A 23,466-nucleotide genomic window follows, 5' to 3' on the forward strand; every position below is an offset into this window, starting at 1 on the left:
TCTTAGGCAGTTCGACGTGGTTCGACTCAGTTCAGGGAAAAAACTAGTAGTCTTATAATACTATGTATTATAAAACCAGGCCGCGGCTCAGTTCCAGAAACTAGTCCTTTAGCAGTGAACTGAATCAGGAACTGTCTTGACATCGTGGTGGTCATCAAGCGCCATTTTGAGCTTACGGGAGTACAGAAATGTCGGATTTCGCGGCGGTAGCAGCCCCGCAAACTGGCAATTTTAATAATCCAGCATACGAAGACGCCGTACAACGAGCTAGACAGGTATTTATAGTTAAGGTTTTAAGTAAATTGTGATCTTTATAAATATGACAATCAGAATATTTATGGGCTTAGCGTTATTTTAAGATCGTAGGTTTTTTGGCGCCTAGTACCTTATCCGATATTTATAACTAAGGCAAGGCCTTGTTTTGAGCGCTATTTATCATTGAACAAAGAGCTGCGCCATTTTTATACCATTTATTTTAGCTAGGCCTAAATTAAAGCCAGAAATAGTTTAAATAATTCGTATTAGATTGGGTAGTTACCTAATTTACTTTATTTTGAAAACTGATCAAGAGAGCAGTCTCTTAAATGAACTGCTTTTGATGATTATTTTGGAAGGTTAGGATTGGTGGTAGAAAATGCAACTGCTTTGAGTTTTAAAATGAGCCATAGTGTTTGTGTTAAAGAGTTAAATTTTTTAAAAGAACTATGGGTTTGCATACTACGTTAATTCCGCTTACACCTATGTAATAGAATTATGTGTAAGGAACGTGACAACTATTGTAATTTATTACTTACGCACTTGTATGAGATTCAACAATAAACAAATAAAAGATACATCCACCCCAAAAGACTGTCTACTACATCCGCCCGGAAAGCATGTCTACCCTATATAACCGCATTTTGGGTACAAACCACAATAGAGGTTGGAATTGATGAATTCTACTGGAAAGTGTACCCAATTCTTGGTGACCTTTTCTTTCTACTATTTATAATATAAAAGATGTTACTATTCTATTTAAACAGCAAAAAAAAGTTATTAATTGGATCGATCTTAAATTTTAAAATTATCCCGCCAACCTATTCTCAAAAATCTTTCCATCAGGCACATTATTAGCAGAAATTTAGGAAAAAAATCAATGGTGCAAGTTACTTATTTTTTTCAATATGTTTCCGAATTTCCTAACCTACATAATTAATTTTTCTTAACTTAATTTTTTTACTGTGGATTTCTTCCATTTCTTTTGCCCTGTTTTTCCTAAGGATTTTGGGCATGTATCGTTTCTCAGTTAGGCGACAATAATGCCTTTATCTTTTACAAAAGGCCGAAAACATGCAAGCAATGCATTTTATTAGGAGCCCTGTTGTTAAAATTTTAGTTAAAATGTTTATCACAAATTTAACTAACAATAAGGGTTAGCTACACATCAAGGTCCAATCCAAATCCCTAAGCACTTGTGTCCTCATTGTCAAGGTATATATCTTTTTCAGTGATCCTAAAGTCTTGTGCTGAAATTAATATTGTGGAGGCGTTTCAAATTATTTTTTAATAATTTGTGTCAATCCACAATTACATGTCCTCATCATACTCAATAGGTGTTTTTTCGTCTGTCCCAGGACAAAAAGTGTAAACTTTTTACCCTAAAACGTTTCATTACCTGTTCTCGGGGTAAGATTTACCCTGTCCCGAATTTTGTTCGCTTGTTCCAGAGCTCAAACGTTACACTTTTTACTCCTCCTCGAAAGGAGGTGTAGAGGGAATAATCTTAAATTTCGTTTCACGAAAACATAACGGGTTTTGAACATCTTCACATGTGGCAAGCTTTTAATAACGAATATGAAATTGTTAAATGCTATTTAATGACTTTAAAAGTTGCTTGATGACTTAGACCTAAGGTGGTGTCTTGGGTATTAGCCTAGCTGATTATTATTATTATTAAGTAAATAAGAAAAATGAGTCCTCTATCGATGATCTCACCACCGGTCGCCATCTTAAAAACCAAACAAATACATAACTTTTAACCTCTAACTACTCCCTTCTTACTCCAACTAGTTTTTTTCATCAAGATAGAATTGGAGTAAAATGACGTCATAGGGCTACACTTTTGAACCTGCTCAAAAAACCCGGAACACACGAAAAAAAACCACCTATTGTCATTCTTTAAATGGCCAGTCTTAATACTCGCTTGTAGTTATGTTTTAGTATCACCTCTTTATAACTATATTATCTCAGTAAAATAACAAGGTAAAGTGATGTTGTTCAGCGTGGTATGTAGGTAGGGCTAGCCACCAACCACCTCACAATATAATCCAGCCACTTGTTACAATGGCCTTAAAATATTAATGCCCTAGGTTAGCTTATTAAACAAAGTTAAAGAAGCACCCAATATCTTATGAGCTAATGGAAATTCCAGATATTTTTAAATAAAATGGGTTAGATTTTGGTTTTCTACGCTCTTGAAACCAAATATTTAATCACAAAATTAAAAAAAATCCTTATTAAGCTGAAAAATAACTGCCAAGATAAGTCTTATTCTATTTGAGAGAAACAGCATATCCATATTCTTTGAAATAACTGGTACTTTAGAACAGTAAATCTAGATCAAACTGATCCCTGGCAGTAACAAGTGTAGTAGTATGAGTTATCCAATGGCAATCCAGGTTTGCCAGAAAAACTAGTAAATTAAAAATTGGTCTAAAAGGTTAGATCATTAGTTTATCCTAAACTCTTGTTATTTTTTCAAGTGTCCCAGTGCAAGTTTGAGTTAGTATATGATTCCAAAATTTTTATTTTATGGCCTAACAAGTAACTGAAAATTTACTCTACACCCTCTTTTGGTGCATAATTGTTGACAATTGAATGTTGTCAAATTGGGGACACATATTCTTGTTTTGATTGTAAAGAATCATCGTACGCATTGTGATTTATTAATTTGTTGGAATCATTATGTATTTTAAGTTTGCATTTGCGTGATAATATCCTATATTTGAGAGATGTTCTATAATAAATTGTCCGGTATAAATTGAAAAAGTGCTAATTTTACTTATAACCCTTACCAAAAAATAAGTGGTCTAGGAAATACCAACTTAAAGAAAAAAGTATTTTCCCATCAACTTAATAACAACTTATTACCCCTTTAACTAGTTTATTGAAATATTCTGATGACTTGAGCCTACTTAAAACCAAATGTGTATACCAACTAAAATCCAACTTATTTTTTGGTAAGGGAATGAATAGGGTGTATTCTCGTGAGGTCATCGCTGTAGTGGAAGGCTAGTGTCATCCCCCATGCACCTTAGTGCAATGGCCGCCATCTTCTCGTGAATACCACCTATTAAAAAAAATTTAACGCAACTTACTAAAATTAAAATGGAAGTTTACAAAGCATAATTTTCAATAAAAATGTCAAGAAAGTCTGCGGAAATAGTAGAGGATTTGATCTGAAAATATTGTGGCAACCCTGTTGGGATAAATACAAATGTCTATGTGGGCTTATTTAATTGCGTTTAAGTTCTGTCTAAATAAAATGTTATATTAAAGCTGTTTATAGTGGCCAAACAAAATGCACTTGAAATAGATGTGTGGTTTTATACAAAAATCTCATTTTTACAAGCCTCGTGTACTGCAATAATGATACCATTATAGATATACCCAGAAGTACTTTTTATCTTTTGAATTCTAATCACAAAAGATAAATTTTATCTCAAGCCATTCGTTTATTTTCTCCTTAATCCATTAATTTTATGGGAAATGATACGGGTAGGGTGAAATATTTTCGTTGCTTCATAAAGAAATTAGATATTAAATTAATGTATTGAATTGTTGCAGCTTGCCCAAAAAATCAAAGCCTCCGAAGAGACCAGTTCTACATCTGCCCCTAGTGGAAAACGCCCATTGGACGATGGGGACAGAACAGGTTTGTCTTTTTTTTGTCTGGTGGTTACAAACAGGTCACAATGCTGGTTATTTCTAGCTCAAGAATGTTACTCTAATTGACTTTGTTAATTTGCATATCACACAGCATTTAAAATGTGTTTAATATAGGTCACAGTTGTAGGTATTACAGGTCATTCTCAAGGACATTCACTGAATCTTTGATTATTAATATTTAAAAATTCCCTTTCAATATAATTCTGATTTGAATTTTGCTATTTTTTTCCCTAGACTTTTTTACTGCTTGTGTTGAAATTTAGCATGATAACGATTATATTTAAAAAAAGACTCTGATATTGCGTCAAAAAAAGTTTTTAATGTACTACAATGGTTTCATTTCTATCCATGATCCTTAGCACTTGTGTCCTCATTGTCAAGGTTTATATCTTTTTCAATGAACCTGAAATCGAGTGCTAAAATTAATTATTGCGGAGGCGTTTCAAATTATTCTGTAATAATTTGAGTCAATCCACAATTACATTTCCCCATCCTCCTTGGGACCATTCCTTTCATACTATACGAAGTATTTGTGGAAAGCATGAGAGGTTGGTTGTTGAGTCAGTGGGGTATTAGTAAATCTTGGATAACAGATTGCGCTAGAGGCTCAGTCTGAGTTAAAGGTATTCTCCGCTTCATTTCTCAGATACTACTTTTTAAAGTCTTAAGGTTGGGTAGCACAAAGGACCTTTGGTTGAAGTGCTAGGTCAGGTTGCATTGGTCACCCCCCAATTATTTTAAATAGGAGAAATGAGTGCAGGCTTGTGAGTCGTTTAAGAGGAAGGTATTGGCTTCTTGAGCCATCTAGAAGAAACGGTGTATAGTCTTGTCGAGCCGTCTGCCAAAAATAGGTACTTGCTAAAATTACACCACTTCAAAAAGTACATTAAGACATTATTTTGTAAATTGGGTGCATATATTGCTTTTGTATATGCGTAATTGCTTTCGACCTCAAATTGTTAATTCACCTTGTATGTAGAATGCGAATTATGACTTTTGTTGCAGACATCTCCGGAAACCTGATTGCTATGTACCATAACTTATTTTAAATAAGTTTTATTACATTATACATTTTCTGATAAAGAATTTTGGGAAAAAACAACGGTTGTTCAATATACCAAGTTGCTAGCAAAATTCCTTTCAAAACCAGGATTTTTATAACAAACTAACTATTTTACCTAAAATGCTTGAATTAGATTAGCCAATTTAAGTGGTAATTTGAATTTGTTTTGTTTAATATGAGGAATTTCATAACTCATATAAATTGCTCTAAGTATCAATACTTTGCAATGACTGAAATATCACCCTACTTGCTTTGCTTCTTGATACCATTTCATTATTCACACTGACTGATCTTGTTGCCCATCTTAGTTTGGGGAAACCTTTTTTGAACTCTGATTTGTTAATCATGTAGCATTTTCATTCGCACGTTACATTTTTACAAACTTTAAATTCCCAATAAAATACCTCTGCAAAATGTAAATTTACATAAATGAAGCTGTGCAGTATACTTTTTGTGCAAAAAGATGTGAAAATTTTAAATATTTCGTTGACCAAAACTTAAAAATATTATCTTGTTTGTTGTTGCTTTGAGTTTGCTTTAAAAATGATTAAAATATTCAGCTTATTTAGTGTTTTTCAGTTTACCATTCTCATAATGCTTTTGCAATTAGAATATAGAATCTAAACCATCTTAAGAGCAAAATGTTAAACACTATTCTGTATTTCAAACGTTAAAATTGCACTAAATTTGTTGGGAATTGCGTTCTTGGATTGAAAAAAGAATACAAATTTTACTAAGGGAAACCATTTTTACATAGTTCGGTTGCAGCATGGCTAAAAAAAACTAAAATCGTTAAATTTAATATTGCCTCTGATAGATTTATTTTCCTTTGTTTGGCATCTACTTCCCTTCTATCACAATTAAAACTTCTACCTCTCAATATTCCATTACTATTCCTAATATCAGGCAAGTTCGAAGAGTACACTTTGGCATATGGCTTAATAGACCAAAAATAGTTCTACATACAGCATGTTGCTCTTAATTTTTTATCTGGCAGTATGGCTTGCCCTGAATTTCAATGCGCAGCCCTACTTACAGAATTTTAACTGTTTCTTAGATCCAAAACCATTCTGATTTACACAAATTTGTTCTTTACAGTAAAATTTGGCCTCTGTAGTTACCAAGTTTCAAAGATTTTTTGACAAAAATTATTAAGTTATGCTATATTTAAATATTTGAGTAATTTTTTACTTTATCAGAGATACCTGGTTTTGGAACTAAGATAGGGTATTATTGTAATACAAAGAATAATATTACTTTATCTTAAAATCAGAAATATGTAAATAAAATGACTATTGGGTAAAATAAAATTTTGGCAAGCAAATATTTGAAATAGGAACAGTGTAAAGAAGTGAAATATGTTAGGAGCTTTTTATTAATATTGGTAATTTTTTACATCTTTTCACTTAAACTTAGAAAGTAGATTTAAAACTTAAGTCAAGTCAAAATTCAAACGAGTTGCTTATTAACGTGGTTCATATTCTGTAGACGGTTCCGCTCCCGAACCGAAGAAGTTAGCCTCGCTTAAAGACCGTAAGTCCCCTTTTAAACGTCGCTCGCCTTTTTATCACAACGACACAAAAAAAGCACGATTTAGACCGATTCCATCAGAATAATGTATAGTTTCATCTATTTGGAAAACACATGCTTGATGGCATTTCAGTCAAGCAATTTGAACATATTTTACTTTGGCTCACATCAATTTCAAATTGATTTGTTTTTGTGCAAATGCAATGGGGCTTTATATATATTTTTTGTCTTACGATATTACGTTTTGCGATTGAGTAACGCGTTTATTTCAGTGCCTCTATGCTGGATTTGGTTATTGGGAGTTATTTGTTTTAAATTAAGCTTAAATTTTGGTGTTAAGCATATACAGGAATGTCTTAATTATTTTTAATTGAAACAACCTGTGTCGATTTGTTTTTGATGGGGTCGGTCTTAGATAAAATCTTTCAAATCTTAGTAAATATGGCCTGTTTTTGGTTACTTTCAGCATTTGGAGCCCAATTAGCAGCGTTACAACAGCAAAGGTACTTTTGTTTTAATAATTGGCGCGTCTCCTACACACTGGTCTTTTCTAATCTAAACTGTTCTTGTAGTTTTTTAAATACCTTTGTTAGCTGTCGAAATCCTTGAGCGTACAAATTTATTTATTGTATATGCTAAAGTAATGCGTAGTAGGTAGAGCTGTGCCAATATATATTTTGATATGGTGCTGGAATTTGGTGCGTCAATTTTTGAATCACTGGGAATCCTAATTTTAGGGTGTTACTTTTTTTAAACTTTTGTTTAAATCTGAAAGAACCAGTGTGTATGCAAAAGGGACTGTTATCATTCCACATGTAGTTTGAAAAACTACAAAGAAAAGGGAAGGTTTGAGATTTAATAGGTAGAATCATAAATTATAGGATGAACACCACAATCAATGCTATGGTAGTTGAGGAGTGGTCTGTTCCAGATAAAATGGTTGGGTTAAGTAAGTCGGATTTTGCTTCTTGAGCATTTAGATTTAACCCATTTCGCCTTAGCTTGGCTCTATGAAACAATTTAAAATAAAAATCTGTTACAGTAATTGGTCGTGGGGGAGAACAAATAGGCCGTTTGCAAGCCGAGTCAGGTTGCAAAATCCAGATGGCCGCAGACGCCGGCGGACTGCCAGACCGGGGGTGTACTTTAACGGGAACGAGGCAAGCTATCGAGTATGTCTTTTGACTGTTTAACCGCAAATCTTTTGCATGTGATCCCAAGCTCCCCCTTTTATAGTTTTAACTAAGAACTTCTCACCTTATTAAGGTTTTCAATTCACATGTGGAACTTATTATTCGCGCTTATTTTATCATACGGTGATCGTTTCTTTACTAAGTCAAGGTTTTCTTTTTTAAGGAAAGCGAAAGATATGGTAAATCAAATTATTAATAGAGGCGCACCGAACATACCCCCGGTAATAGACCCCAATCAGATTCCAGACGGTCACTCAATGGTGGAAATGCTCATCCCAGGCGGAAAAGTTGGCCTTGTTATTGGTAAAGGTGGCGAAACGATAAGGAATTTACAGGTATATTAAATTAAACAAACCATATTCTTAAATACTGGTAAAAGAGTATATTTATTTTCCATAGGAACGAGCTGGTGTTAAAATGGTAATGATACAGGATGGTCCGAACCAGACAATGCATGAGAAACCTCTTAGGATAACGGGGGAACCTCAAAAATGTGAAGTAAGTTTCTGGTTTTTATTTACTAAATACTTTTAAGCTAAATGTCATATTTTCTTAAAAATTTTGATACTTCCAAATAGTATGCGAAACAACTTGTCATGGACTTAATTACGGAAAAAGAACTTGAAATGGGTGGTGGAGGTGGTGGTGGTGGAGGAGGCGGCAGTGGCAGCGGAGGAGGAATGGTAAATACACTTGTTGCTAACAAAATTTTGCTTTTTCTAAGACCAGACAACTATTTTTAGAATATGCAGAGAAGTTGGCAATCCAGTAATAACGAATACGGTGGCGGAGGAAATTCCACCCAAGAAGTTATGGTACCGCGTCAAGCTGTTGGCGTAGTTATAGGAAAACAAGGGGAAATGATCAAACGTATTCAACAAGAAACGGGGGCCCGGGTTCAGTTCCAAGTGGGAAAAGAAGACAGTACGAGTGACAGGATATGTATGTTGACTGGCTCACCAGAACAGTGTCAAAATGCATCTGCCTTCATTACAGAATTGATTCAAAGTGTTCTCGTGAGTTTTTTCCGAATAGTATTGATAAGTGGCATAATCCTAGAACCAAGTTGCAAAATCAGTTGTTTCTTGGTGTAGAAATTATGCAAAAGTGAAGTTTTTAGGTTTTTCGCTAACATCATACCTTAATTGGTGGTTGGAGTTTGATAGTAGGACCTAATACAGTTTATCTTACTCGCTGTGGACCCTGTTTGTGTCATACGCAAACCTTGTCCGTGTCTCAATGTAGATGTTTGTTTTAATAGAGTCGTGACCAACAGATGGGTAGGGGCAGAGGACGAGGCCGACCATTTGAAGGAGGCCCGGGCGGAGGTCCAGGAGGTAGCATGGGAAGCAGCGAAAGAGGCATGAGTCGTGGTGGAGCACCGAGAGATTTACCAGAAATACAGTATTCAGTGCCAGCCAACAAATGCGGTCTAGTTATTGGTAAAGGAGGTGAGACAATCAGGAGCATAAACCAGCAGTCAGGGGCCCATGTTGAACTATCTAAAAACCCTCCACCGAGTCAGCACGAGAAAGTCTTTTGCATACGTGGAACTCATCAACAACTTGAGCATGCCCAACAACTAATCAACGAGAAAATAAATGGGCAAGGAGTGGTAAGTTGGCTCTGTGCCTATTGTGACAAGTCCTTTACAATTGCGCATAACACTAGAACCAGGCTGCAAATTAAGTGGTTTCTTGGTGTAGAAATTATGCTAGAGAAATGATTTTAGGTTTTTCGCTAACATCACTTAATGCCAATGAGTGAAGTTTGATAGTAGGACTTAAAACAATGGTTGTCATGTAAATTATGTGACAATTTAGGGCAGAACTTTTTTTTTACCTTTAGTCAGGGTTTATTAAAACATAACATTATCGACTGGTGTTAAATAGTTTACTTTTCGTTTCAATTTAGATTATTAATGGGCAAGGAAATGGATATGGAGGTCAATATCCATAGTACGTATCTTTCATTAATGTCTGTGGAACTAACTGTTTATCATGGCTGACTAAAATTTATTTTTAGTCAACAACCAAACCCTAGTAGTTCTCAGCCATACGGAGGTAGCCAAAGTTGGAACAATGGCAATTACGCTGGTTGGCAAGGTCAAGGAGGAGGAGCAGGTCCTCCGCAGCAGCCTGCAGATCATTGTAAGTGTTTATTAAAAAAAATTGTATTAAAACCCTCTTTATGGGGAAAAAAGCACATGCATTAGAGCTTGGTGTCTCTCTACTGTGATTTTCGTTCTGAAAACTCAGTGGTTTATATGGGCATCAGGTGTCAAGCTGTTGCCAAAGAAAATAAGTGGTGATAGAACCTTAGCTAATCTCAATCCACTTAGATTTTGATTATTTTCTGCTAACCATACATAAAGAAACTAAACATCTACTGGCAGTCTATATTTCTGATTTTGTGATGGTTTATATGAATAACTCTGCATGGGCTTTTATTACGTTTAACATTATAATACAGTGTTTCAACAACAAAGTCCGCCTATTGTTGTTAAGAGCTTATATGAACTTGATTCCCTGTCTTTCTCGCAAATATAGACTACCAGTATACGCTTGTCAGTTATTTGTTAAAGCCTATTTATTTCAAATCATTTGTGGTTCTCCTGTACAAAATGTTTATGGTTTAGTAAATTCAATTTTTGCTCTTTTATAATATAGGGTCTTCCACGCAAAACACTCAACCCGTACCAACAGCTGCTGCACCAACTGCTGGCGCTCCAGCGGGAGGTAATCCAGATGCACCCCCAGACTACAGCGCTGCTTGGGCAGAGTACTATAGATCCCTGGGAATGTATCGGGAAGCGGAGATGATTGAACAGCAAGCGAGGGCGGCTCAAGCGCAGGTAATACACTTGTTTTATTGACTCCGCATATAAGCACTTAATTAGAGCTTGGTGTTGCAAACTGCATTAATTTTCATTCTGAAAATTTTGCGTTCTACATGGACATCAGGTGTCAACTTGTTGCTATAGTAATAGGCTTTTCAACGAAACAATAAATTTCTATTGTGCCTTTGCAAAACCTGACAATTTTTACATTTAAGCGTGACGACTTTTCTGACTAGTAATTTATTTACAGGGTGTTCAGCCTTACCAATATCAGCGCTCTGCTGCAGCCGCTACACAACCTACGAACTACATTGATGGAGATGTTGCAAATTCAACAGCACCGGCTGGCCAACCAGCCGCCCGAAGTTATGTACCTCCTGCTCAACCCGGAGCTCAGTGGGGAGCCGTTCCCGCCAGCCACCCTCAACCGAATCCACCCTTTCCACCGCAACAGCAAGCCTATCCTGGCTATAACTACTCCTGAAAAACCTCTCATTTGTCATCACGGGTCATCTTGGAATAAAGCAGGTATGTTAGTTTTCTATTAACGCGCGGTTCTTTTTCTCCTTTTTGGAATTGAGGGGTTTGTGTATTATGACATTGGTAGTTGCTTTTGATGGTATTGATTTTAACTATTGAAAAATTTTAATATAATATTTTTGGAGGGTATTATCTTTACATTGATGGTATATTTTTACCCCATTGTATTTGCTGGTTATATACAATGTTGTTTCTATTTTTGACTATTTTTTGATGATATTGTTGTGTATTTGAATGTATATATTCCTACACACTGTTTTATTGCGATAAGTCCATTGCTTTTATTACATTTGTAGTTCGCGATATTTTCTAGTTGATGATTTTATTAGTGTTATTTAAAACCAAATGTTTGACATAATCTTTTCCAAGTTGTTTTTAACAGGAACTTTGATGTGGTTTAGATTATTTTTTGCTTGTTGCGGAGTTTTGAAACTTACCGTTGAATTTTTTACTGTTTAAGCAACTACCACTGTGCATAGTAGTTAGTGTCTCCTAAAATACAATAGTAGTTCGCTACTAACTACTCGACCGGATCACGAAGGTTTAACATGTACCCCCTTACTTTGGTAAGATACGGTGAGTATGGAGACTTTTCTTGTCTACCCTATTTTTTTTTCGCTTCAAAAATCAATACCAAAAACATCTCTTTCGAAGGATTTGAGAAAGAGTTGTTACGCTAGAAAAAATTGTGCCATTTTTGTGATGTTTCTCTTACAGATATAAAATTCCATCCCCAGTATAAAGTTGGTGAAATTCACACAAAAATAAAATATGGGTTTTTATAACGTAAAAAGTGTTAATTTTTCAAAGCTGGATTACTAAAGTATAACCCCAACCCAAGGTTTTTGTGTTCGAAAAAAAAGATTGTTTAAATTTAGTGATGTGAAGAATGGTTGATTAAAAAAAGTTACCTACAAATATTAATGAGGGACAAGCGAATGATAGTGTTTAAACTTTTTTAAGTGTTTATTTTTTTGTGCTTAAGAGTAATCTCGAGGTTTTTTGTTTTATTTGCTCTCACTTCATTAGGTCATAAGTTATATTTCGCAAATTTTTGTACAGTTTAAAGAAAAATATTGCCTTCTCCATTCCTAAGGTTGTAAATAGTTAATATAACTTGTTTTGAGTATTATTATTTTGATTAAAATAAGCTCTATTGATCAATTTGCCTAAAGCAGTGCCGTAATATGGGGGAATGTAAATACTTAAAAGTTAGTCTTATAGTTTTTGATTCAACAAGCAGTTGGTACAATTTAAATCGGTTTAGTGTTCAGGGGTGGTTTTTCTAATATTAACTTGTTGAATTTTTTGCGCACTGTTTAGTTATTGCAATTTATACTCGTAGTTGTCTAGATATTTTTTAAAAAGGTGCCTTTGATTTGTCTTAATTTATTGTAGACAAGTTTTTTTCTCTCGTACATAGGCCGGGATCAACATCAGCCTCATGCAACCCGAGCCTGGGGTGTATATAGTGAGTAAAAAATTAAGGTTACTATGAAGTTTTTTAGTTCTAATTTTTGGAGTGTGCATTTTGCTTATAATTCTAAACAAATGGAGTGAGAGCGAGTTTTAGATATTTTTTAGTTATTTTTCGTACATAAGTTGTATAAATTGTTTAATTAAGGAGAATAAAAAAGTAATTCCTAAGTACTTGATCGTGTTTAATTATTACTTTGAAAAATGTGCTTTGTATATCAACTTAAATAAAAAATTGTTCATGCTAAGAAATGTTTTGCATTATTCTATCAAATGTGAACTCTGATTTTGGGATAAACAGAAGTTCTATTTTGAAAATTTTCATTTGTCAAGTTTCTTTTAGACCTCTGGTTACACTGAACAACCAAAAATGTTTCGGGCTCAAAATTAGCTGATATTAATGTATTTTTGTCTGCTGAACACTAATATGACAATAAAAAATCTTGGTTAGCTCTAGTTTTTGAGATAGTCATAGTGACTGTCCCAGTCATTATTATGACTTGAACTGTATCTCAAAAACTAGAGCTAACCAACATTTTATTGTCATATTAGTGTTCAGCAGATAAAAATACATTAATATCAGCTAATTTTGAGCCCCAAACATTTTCTTTGTTGTTCAGTGATTTAATTAATTCAATCAAGATTATTAAAAGAAAGTAAAGCACCAAGGGGGCCCCTTACCAAAAAATAAGTTGGCTAAAAACCACTTAGGACAACTTGCATATCAACTTGGTTTTCAGTTTGTATTTGGGACAAATGCCTACTTAAAAATAACTTAAATCCTCTTTATTAATCAACTTATTTCCAACTAAACCAGAATCAACATTTACATTTAACTACTTAAAAGCAACTTAAATCCTACTAGGGAAACATCTAAAAACCAACTTAAAAATATTATCTAATTTCCTGACTACTAAAAACCAACTAATTATAAACTTAGCAAAAGCAGTATTTTCCTACCAACTGAATAACAACTTATTACCCCTTTAATAGTAACTTGAAATATGCTGACAACTTGAGCCTACTTAATACCAACTCAATATCAACTAATAATGTGTATACAAACTGAAATCCAACTTATTTTTTTGGTAAGGGGGATTTCGGTTAAGAACTAAGGAACCCTTTATATGCAGTCGAATGCTCTACTACTGACCTATTTCCCCTTGCATGCGGCTGCTTCGTTTCATATCGATTATCATTTTACTTCGAAACATTAGAAACAGCTCATAATATATTGTCTATGCATTATGTATCTTGGAAACGGTAGTTAATAAAAAAATTTCATTGCCATATTCGTTTTTCTTGACCCAAAAATAGTCAAATAGTTCAATTGGGTTAGGAAACATTCCAAAACATTTTGATTGTCGTTCAGTAGTAATATAGTTCATTAGTGAAGTTAAAATCAAATATTTGTCATGGAACTAATTTACGAATATTGATAATTTTTTCGTCACCCTTACCAAAAAATAAGTTGGTTTTTAGTTGGTATTCACATTTAAGTTGATATTAAGTTGGGTTTAAGTGGTCAGCATATTTCAGTAAACTAGTTAAGTTGGTGGGAAAATGCCTTTTACTTTAAGTTGGTATTTAGTTGGTTTTTAGTGGTCAGAAAATTACATTTTTTTTAAGTTGGCTTTAAGTGGTCTTTATTAAGTAACATTTTAAGTAAGTTTTTAGTTGTTTTTAAGTAGGTTTTTAGTTGGTATTTGTCTCAAACACAAACTTAAAACCAACTTAAATAGTTCTTAGACCACTTATTTTTTGGTAAGGGCATGAACTCATTGTTCACCTGTTTTTATAAACATTTAATACAACCCTGATGAAACTATTACTTTTAATTTCATGTCATTTTGGGGGAAAATGTCGCTAAGGCTCTGGCCTTAATTCAATTTCCAAACCAATTCTTCAAATGTTCTTTTCATATTTCTTATAACTATTAAGAGTAGCATGCAAGCACTCTTAAATATTAAGAATTATTTTCTCTTGAAATTAAAATAGAAATGGGAAAGAGATACTAAATTAAGTACACAAAACGTTTTTTTAGTTTTACACAAATAATTTATAAGAAAAATGTATTTACATTTAATATGATAATAACCTAATTTTATTTTTCTACATTATTTAGATTAATGTGGCTATGGCTTAGGTTTCGACTTTTCCAATGCTGCTTTCTCTAAAAGTTCCTTTTCTGCTTTATATTTCACTATTAACTCTTGAACTCTATCTTCCTTCATTGGCATATGTGTCAAATTGACTTCTTCAAATAAAATGAATATAAAATTAGGAAATGTCGGTATTTTAATAATGCCTGCCCCATTGCCTTCTACATAATTTTTTTCACAAATATTTAACACAACTCAAGATTTTTTATTTGATTGAAGGGTCTCCTACCAAATTATTTCTCTAATTCCGTTATCAATGGTTGGAATGCCCTTCCCCAATCCATTGTTTCTGAAAACAATTATACTAAACATCAAGCTCTTCTGAGCATTTTACTCGTTAGTTATTTCATTATTTTATGATTGTTTCATTTGCCTCTGTAATAATCTGTCATCTACGCATAAGCTTGGTAGCTTGGATTAATTATGTACATAATTAATCCAAGTTCACAGTTACCAAAAATGAAAAATGTTTAAGCCTTGGCTTAAAACGAACCAGGTAATACTTACTAGGTGCCCCTAGAGGAACTAGAATAACGTCGTAAATAAATTTGCTGAATAATACCGTCATAGCTAAACCAGCAATTAACACAGGTTTAGTCTTGGGATTTGAAAAATATCTTTGTTTTTTCACTATAAACTGATCAGACGGTATTCTGCTCCACGGACTATCTTTGAACCGTTTGGGCGCCGCCATTTTTAAGAAAAAAAAACGTTACTAACATAAAAATATTTTAATCTAAACTAAATCAATCGTCCAGCAAAAAGTTTTATTTAAACAGTAACAGTATTTACAACGAAATAATCGTAAATAACTTATCCCTGTATCTATTATTAATTCGGGATATTTTTTGTCAACGTTTAATTGTTGGCTCCGTAGTTTCGAAAGATCTATCACCAGCTTCCAGTAATTGGCTCCTTCTCATAGCAATAGTACTGGTTGCCTTATACGTTATGAGTGTTGGTGGTAACAGAGCCGCAGCAACATATCTATGCTCAGCGTTTAAGAAATTGAATGTTGTGCATGCTTGATAAGTTGGTAAAAATTCAGTGTTAATTTTGTTAGCAATGCAAAACTGCACAATTTTGGGATTTGGTTTATTATCTGCATTTCCAAAACCAACAATCAGTATATCTAAAGGTGGGTCCAAAGTCTTAAATAGGGACAAAGATTCTTCGGTGATAGAATCCGTAGTGTTTCCCACATTCCATTGTAAAACGAGTTTAGGGAATATTACAGCAGGCCCGACCTATGAAAAAGGTAATCATTAATACACATTTTCATATGAGAGTACTAAATTTAAATTACCACAAACATTTCTGTGTTTAATCGGAAACCGAGTTCGCTGTACGAATTTATCATTAATATATCTTCCATATCTTTGTTCATAACGGTAATAGTCGTTTTTCCATCCCCGTGGGTTTGATTTGGTAGATTTTGTTGAATGGCAGACGTGCTGAGAAAGGTTTTTGGTTTTATTGATATAGAGGGGAATTTGTAGTGGCGCCGGACTGCTGACGAAATTAGGGTTAAATTTCCCATAAGATAATTTTTGCTTAAAGAAGCCATTCCTCTCACGATTGGGTTGGCCATTTTCAACTTTGAAACTTACAATATTGAATTCGGATGTGGTATTCAAATTTGGTTCATATTTACTCTTGAAACTTAAACATAAAGACGCGCTTAACGACGTTCGTCTTCAAGTCAGTTTTGACTAAGCAGACGACGCTCAGTGTTGCCAATGTTCGAAAGTAAAAAATCCCACAGTTTCGGTGAAAATCCGCCCAAAAGCCACAACCCCTATATATTCACGAAAACTCCTCGGAAAACAGGTACAATTTTTTGGGACCGAATTAAATTAGTTTTTTTTGTTTTGTATTTTATTTTTTTGTGTTTTTTGGAAAAATTATTAATGTCATATTTAAAGAACTAGTTTACTTTATCCTCCTTGCTTATCCATAGGTAGCAACTCTACCATTTTATTCATTATACATTTTTGAATTGTGGAGATTGAAATGTCGGGGTTCTGGCTTAAAGTTAGTGCAATTGATTTCAGTTTACATAGAGCCACGTAGTGTCAAATGCGAGAAGCTCATGAACTGCTGCTGGATTTTCAATAAAGCGTCTGCTTAGCAGACAAAAATCCAGCAGTTTATGAGCTTCTTGCATTTGCCACTACGTGGCTCTATGTAAGCTGAAAAGGCTAATTGGCCCCAAAGCTAGATCTCAAAATGCAATATGCATTCCACAGTAACGTGATGATAGTTTAAGCCTCTGAATGCGCCCCCCCCCCCCACCCATTTGACCCTTGCTCCTCTTCAAATTGGACAATGGACAGCTTCGTTTTTCTCTACTCCCAAGTTGTTTATTAGATAAGACTGTGGACGAATTCCAAGAAATGCGAAGGCCAGCTGCAACCTTTCGCCTTTCTTGGAACTTGGCGCACGTCATGATCCCCCCGGTCTTCCTTGCGGCTCGCGACGCCTTGCGTTCTTTATGGAGGGGGGACTAAGGGTGGGTACAGTGGCTTATGAGAATTAAAAGTAAAATTAGGACCGTTTTCGAGCCGAAGCTGCCGAACAGGTGGAAGGGGGTACTTTCTTTTTTCTCGAAAGGCAGTATCAATATTTCTTTAGAAAACTTTTCGTGGGTATTTTGAACTGGCGATCGAAAATCTCCCAAAAGGTGGAAAATCCCACAAAACCCTTTGATTTGGTTAAGAAAACCCATTATCCCATTTCCAAAAAAACACCCTAAAATTCCCACGATATGGGATTTATCCCACGATCTGGCATCACTCGACGCTAAGGACGTTAAACTATACTAAAAGAAATCTAGGGAAGGTTTCAAACTGTAATTATTATGATTTCAGAAAATCTTTTAGATATTCTTGCGAGATGATTGATTCCTCACTTAAAGCTTTAAATTGAAAAAATAAACGCAAATGAGATTATAAAAAAAAGAAAATCGGAAACTATTTTGTTATTAATAACGGCACGCGACACTCGATCGGTGTCACCTGCTATTTGAGCATGCCACCGCGTGCCAGTGTTGCCAATGTTTGAAAGTTGAAATTCCCATTGCTTGGTAGTAAATTTACCACAAATTCCCACACCCCTATTTAGCCCCGCCCCCAACGAAAACTCAACGGCAAACATACCATAATTTTTGAAAAATTTACTTTTTAAAATTAAATTTTATTGAAATTAAAATGTTTAAACATTTTGGTTGTTTGGCCTATGCATTGATTGATTGTAGTATTAGGAGGCACCTCCTTTATATTATTTATAAAAACCAAGATTCACGAAAATACACTGCTGAAGATAATTTCGGGCTTTCTATTGATAGCCAAATTAAAAAAACATAGGATAAATACCCGCAGACATGAAAATTCCCACAAAATCAACGTTTTTGAAAAAAAATTACCCTTTTCCCACAGAGCCTAAATGCACCCCAAAATTTCCCACGATATGGCAACACTGCCGCGTGCGTGCGTCGTGCGCCATTGTTAGATGGAAGTTTGAAAGCCCTCTTATGTTGTGTAGTGCCATCTTCAACATAGTTGAAGCAAGAATGTATTTATTTATACTCAGGGAGAATGAATATGTCGAGATTATTTTTAGCGTTTTTTCCAATTCCACCCGTTGGGCCCCCCGGTATGCTCCTCCGCTTTAATAAAATCAAATAATACTGCAATCTCATTGGTTCTTAAAAATTACGTTTTTCGACGCGATTAACGCTGCTGCGAGAACGCAAAAAATAAGACCGCCTCCTTTTTCCTCCCCCCCCCCCTCCTTAGCGTGACGGGATTAGGGCCTCAACGTGTCCGTCGATAGTCTCGACATATTCATTCTCCCTGAGTATAAATAAATACATTCTTGGTTGAAGTAAAAATCTTTCCTCATTAAATTTCACTCGTTGCAAGGAGAGTCTAGACTCTCATTGCTCGTTTGCTTCCCTAAAAAAGCGATATTTTTATAGAGGTCGGTGTACTCTATGGTTTTAGAATCTAGGGTATTTGGTTTATATTATCCTTGGTTCCTTTATTGGATATGAAATGGTGCAACGGGGCACAGATTCGTTTTCGCTCCTATTAACGGAGACGGACCAAGGATCCTATATGTTAGAAGGATCCTTGCTCCGACGGAGAAAGGAATTTACGAGCTTCCTAGATTCGAAATCACGGCGTTTCTCGATAGCGCGTTTTCTCGTGAGGCTTTTACTGAGTTCGCGCTGCTGCGGAGCGTACACCATCATTCTATTGATCGAATAATTAATTTTTGATTAAATTAACATTTGACATTTCGAAGATGGGGAAATCATGTCTATATGAGTTTAACTAACAGTTCTATTCGTTTAAAGTTCTATCTAACTTTATCGAATACATTACATCCTTCAACTGAAAATATTGATAAATAACTTAACACTTCATCCGTAACACCAGTTATATGATGTTCCCTTAATTCTTCAAAGCAAGTCTATATAAACAAGAGCATTTGAGAAACGCATAGGCTGAAATATTATTCACACAATTATTCACTTTCACAAATGGCATGTCCCGTGATTCAATCTCCTCTTTTTGTAACGACATCAGTTTCTATGCATTTTCCAAAATCTTATTTAAATGTTCGTTGATAGAATTTTAATCCAATATTACTCCTATTAATATTTAAAATAAAATAGTTCTTTAGAATTGTTTGAAAAAGCATAAACGTGTTTAGGATACACTAGCCGAGAAGCCCGCCATACAAGCGAGCCCTCAGTTAGTTGTGTGTTTCGAGGCACTCCACCCCAGTACGCCCCCCAACCCCTTTTTCCCATGGGATAATTTACGTGGCACCCTTTTCCCCAGAGTAGAACCACCCCAATAAGGCCCTTCCTCCCCTTTTTCCCCATGTGATAAATACAGGGGTACTCTCCATTTTCCCCATGTTATAATTACCGTGGTAACCACCTCCCCCTTTTTCCGATGTGATAATTACCGTGGTACCCACCTTCCCCCTTTTCCCATGTGATAATTACCGTGGTACCCTTTTCCCCATAGTAAAACCACCCCAGTAAGGCCCTTCCTCCCCCTTTTTCCCATGTGATAACTACCGGGGTACCCTCTCCCCCTTTTCTCCATGCGAGAATTTCTGTAGTACTCTCCTCCCCCTTTCCAATGCGAGAATTTCCGTGGTACCCTTTTCCCTGCAAAAATATTCAAACTTGCAGTCGTACCAAACCCCCCTGTACCCCTTTAAACCCCCTGTATCCAATAGCTGATGCATAAAGGCCACGGGACTAACGTACGCCGAGAGAGCCACGGGACTTTCAAATCGGAACGACCCCGAAACCCCCCCCCCCTCCCCGTTTCCAAAACTCACAGGTCTTCTGAAACTACCCCATATGATCCCCCCCTGCGAAATTCGCGGCGGAAAGAGAGAAAATTTTGGGTGTATTGCGGGTTTGGACAAACACGGCCCAACTCTCATTGGCGACAGATTTTGAGAATTTTTAGAAACTGACATTATATAGATAGTCGAACCACCTCAGTAACGAAGCGAAAGGCAGTCTCGGTTTCCCTCTGTTCCACGGGTCGCTTTCTCCTCGCCGGCCCGCCTTCGCCTTCCTAACTGACTAAACAAAAGCTCGAACGACCACGACGAAGTGGTTTTTACCTCTCCGAGGAGGGGTTATACAATCATCGTGTCTGTCTCTCTGTGTGTGTGTGTGTCTGTTTGTGGGCTGCGAACGCGTTACCGGGGCAAAGTCCAAGACGCGTTACCGGAGCAAAGTCTAAAAACCGTTTTTGCAATTTAAAGGTTGGCAAAACCACCGTTTGACGGTGATCGTTAACGGAGAATTTGCGATTGGTGCGGTTTGGTTTGGTAGTTTTCTTTTCGTTAACGCTCATCGTCGTGACGGTGTCAATTCAGTTTCATAGGAAATTTTATTATTGTAATGTTTATGTGTAGTGTGGGAATGTTGAGTTCGTGTTATGGCGGTTGTTTGTGTTAAGTGTGTTGTGTTTGCATTTTGTATGTATGGGCGTATGCTCTCTAATTTCTTCTTATTGACTTTTGGGACGGACCGAGTGCTGAGGGTTACGATAAACGTCTCAACGTCCAAATGGCAGGGTTTCCACCAATTGTTTACGGTATTCGTCTTAGTATCAATTTGCGATCGCATCGGGCGGGATTTGAACCCGATACCATCTGTATTCCTAACGCAGTCATTGATTTCCTGGGTATGTGAGTCATTATATGATATTGGACGGCATTGGTCTTTTCATGCGGTATGTGTCACAACGTCAACAGGAAGTCTACGAATCGTCCACTACCAGATGTCGAATATAGCTATTCTACGGTATCTTCATCAAGGGCGAGTGTAGAAATAAAATGAGCGTTATAGATGCGGCAAGTATTTCGTAAAAATACAAATACCCTCTGTAGATATTTCTTTCATTAAAATTTGCTTCGTATTATATTCAACTGATAAAGTTGTACTGTAAAAAGGGTTAAATTCAATTGTGCATTTTTTTAGTACGTCTAACTCGCTGTTGTAACTACTTAATTTATAATATTTTGAATAAATTAAAATCGGTTGTTTCGTCTCATTTATTTTAATTATAATCAAACTTTTATACCAGGCGGGATAGAACCGAGATTACGTTTTTAATAAATAAGCCCATTGCAACTTTTCCCTTTGGCAATTTTCATACTACCATAAGGTCTACCTAAGTAACCTAACCATGGGCCAAGTAATGACCTAACCACCTCGGGTAGTCTCCTTGTCAATAATAGCCTGCGTTTACGCTCAATTAGCTTGATTTCGAATCTAGGGTACGTAGTTATATTATCTTTGCTAGGACCTAGCTAGGACCCCCGTTTCTCTCAGCGGTGTAACTTTTGTTCCGATAAAAGATTTTTAATGTTAACTATTTGATTAAATAACATTTGTGTTTTAATAACTAAATTAATTAGAATTTGAATTTTAATTATTTGATAAAATAACAATTGTGTTTTAATAACTAAATTAAATAGAATTTGAATTTTAATTATTTGCTAAAATAACATTTGTGTTTTAATAACTAAATTAAATAGAATTTGAATTTTAGTTATTTAATTAAATAACATTTGTATTTTAATAACTAAATTAGATAGAATTTGAATTTTAATTATTTGATTAAATAACATTTGTGTTTTAATAGAATTTGAATTTGAATTATTTGCTTAAATAACATTTGTGTTTTAATAGAATTTGAATTATTTGATTAAATAACATTTGTTTTAATAGAATTTGAATTTGAATTATTTGATTAAATAACATTAATTTGTGTTTTAATAGAATTTGAATTTGAATTATTTGATTAAATAACATTAATTTGTGTTTTAATAGAATTTGAATTTGAATTATTTGATTAAATAACATTTGTGTTTTAATAACAAAATTAGATAGGATTTGAATTTGAATTATTTGATTAAATAACATTTGTGTTTTAATAACAAAATTAGATTGGATTTTAATTTTAATTATTTGATTAAATAACATTTGTGCTTTAATAACAAAATTAGATAGAATTTGAATTATTTGATTAAATAACATTTGTGTTTTAATAACAAAATTAGATAGAATTTGAATTATTTGATTAAATAACATTTGTGTTTTAATAACAAAATTAGATAGAATTTGAATTATTTGATTAAATAACATTTGTGTTTTAATAACAAAATTAGATAGAATTTGAATTATTTGATTAAATAACATTTGTGTTTTAATAACAAAATTAGATAGAATTTGAATTTTAATTATTTGATTAAATAACATTTGTGTTTTAATAGAATTTTAATTTCAATTATTGGATTAAATAACATTTGTGTTTTAATAACAAAATTAGATAGAAAATTTAAATTTGAATTATTTGATTAAATAACATGTGTTTTAATAAAAAAAATAGATAGAATTTGAATTTGAATTATTTGATTAAATAACATGTGTTTTAATAACAAAATTAGATAGAATTTGAATTTTAATTATTTGATTAAATAACATGTGTTTTAATAAAAAAATAGATAGAATTTGAATTTGAATTATTTGATTAAATAACATTTGTGTTTTAATAACAAAATTAGATAGGATTTGAATTTGAATTATTTGATTAAATAACATTTGTGTTTTAATAACAAAATTAGATTGGATTTTAATTTTAATTATTTGATTAAATAACATTTGTGCTTTAATAACAAAATTAGATAGAATTTGAATTATTTGATTAAATAACATTTGTGTTTTAATAACAAAATTAGATAGAATTTGAATTATTTGATTAAATAACATTTGTGTTTTAATAACAAAATTAGATAGAATTTGAATTATTTGATTAAATAACATTTGTGTTTTAATATAATTTTAATTTTAATTTCAATTATTTGATTAAATAACATTTGTGTTTTAATAGAATTTTAATTTTAATTTCAATTATTTGATTAAATAACATTTGTGTTTTAATAGAATTTTAATTTTAATTTCAATTATTGGATTAAATAACATTTGTGTTTTAATAACAAAATTAGATAGAAAATTTAAATTTTAATTATTTGATTAAATAACATGTGTTTTAATAAAAAAATTAGATAGAATTTGAATTTGAATTATTTGATTAAATAACATTTGTGTTTTAATAGAATTTGAATTTGAATTATTTGATTAAATAACATTTGTGTTTTAATATAATTTTAATTTTAATTATTTGATTA

General features: G+C 33.9%; 3 protein-coding genes across 12 annotated transcripts; 1 reads left to right on the plus strand and 2 right to left on the minus strand.

Moving 5' to 3' along the window:
• The first annotated feature begins 66 nt into the window (after positions 1-66).
• On the plus strand, positions 67-12,742 carry Psi (P-element somatic inhibitor). Of its 9 annotated transcripts, XM_090175632.1 has the most exons (17): positions 67-275; positions 3,826-3,913; positions 6,479-6,523; positions 6,987-7,023; positions 7,402-7,469; positions 7,563-7,692; positions 7,877-7,892; positions 7,953-8,048; positions 8,113-8,211; positions 8,292-8,396; positions 8,457-8,729; positions 8,975-9,328; positions 9,628-9,671; positions 9,739-9,863; positions 10,383-10,567; positions 10,803-11,080; positions 11,810-12,742. In XM_090175632.1, exons 1-16 carry the CDS (start codon positions 189-191, stop codon positions 11,034-11,036), a joined length of 1,986 nt encoding a protein of 661 aa, XP_090031758.1. In that variant the 5' UTR covers positions 67-188; the 3' UTR covers positions 11,037-11,080; positions 11,810-12,742. The 9 variants fall into 9 exon arrangements, with proteins under 9 accessions (XP_090031758.1, XP_090031754.1, XP_090031755.1 ...); XM_090175628.1 differs by having other exon boundaries at positions 7,877-8,048; XM_090175629.1 differs by having other exon boundaries at positions 7,877-8,048; positions 12,516-12,742.
• Positions 12,743-14,476: 1,734 nt separating this feature from the next.
• Positions 14,477-15,424, minus strand: LOC149944101 (uncharacterized). The gene is made up of 2 exons (XM_090175640.1): positions 15,238-15,424; positions 14,477-14,825 (listed from the first exon to the last, which is right to left on the minus strand). Exons 1-2 carry the CDS (start codon positions 15,422-15,424, stop codon positions 14,704-14,706), a joined length of 309 nt encoding a protein of 102 aa, XP_090031766.1. The 3' UTR covers positions 14,477-14,703.
• Positions 15,425-15,446: 22 nt separating this feature from the next.
• Positions 15,447-16,455, minus strand: LOC149944102 (NADH dehydrogenase [ubiquinone] 1 alpha subcomplex assembly factor 3). Of its 2 annotated transcripts, XM_090175639.1 has the most exons (3): positions 16,341-16,444; positions 16,037-16,239; positions 15,447-15,977 (listed from the first exon to the last, which is right to left on the minus strand). In XM_090175639.1, the coding sequence occupies exons 2-3, from the start codon at positions 16,115-16,117 to the stop codon at positions 15,582-15,584; spliced, it is 477 nt and encodes a 158-aa protein (XP_090031765.1). In that variant the 5' UTR covers positions 16,118-16,239; positions 16,341-16,444; the 3' UTR covers positions 15,447-15,581. The 2 variants fall into 2 exon arrangements, with proteins under 2 accessions (XP_090031765.1, XP_090031764.1); XM_090175638.1 differs by having other exon boundaries at positions 16,037-16,455.
• Between the last annotated feature and the right edge of the window lie 7,011 nt (positions 16,456-23,466).

The sequence above is a fragment of the Leiobunum rupestre genome, chromosome 5, assembly GCF_980474605.1.
Source record: "Leiobunum rupestre chromosome 5, qqLeiRupe1.1.hap1, whole genome shotgun sequence".
Taxonomy (NCBI): Eukaryota; Metazoa; Arthropoda; class Arachnida; order Opiliones; family Sclerosomatidae; genus Leiobunum; species Leiobunum rupestre.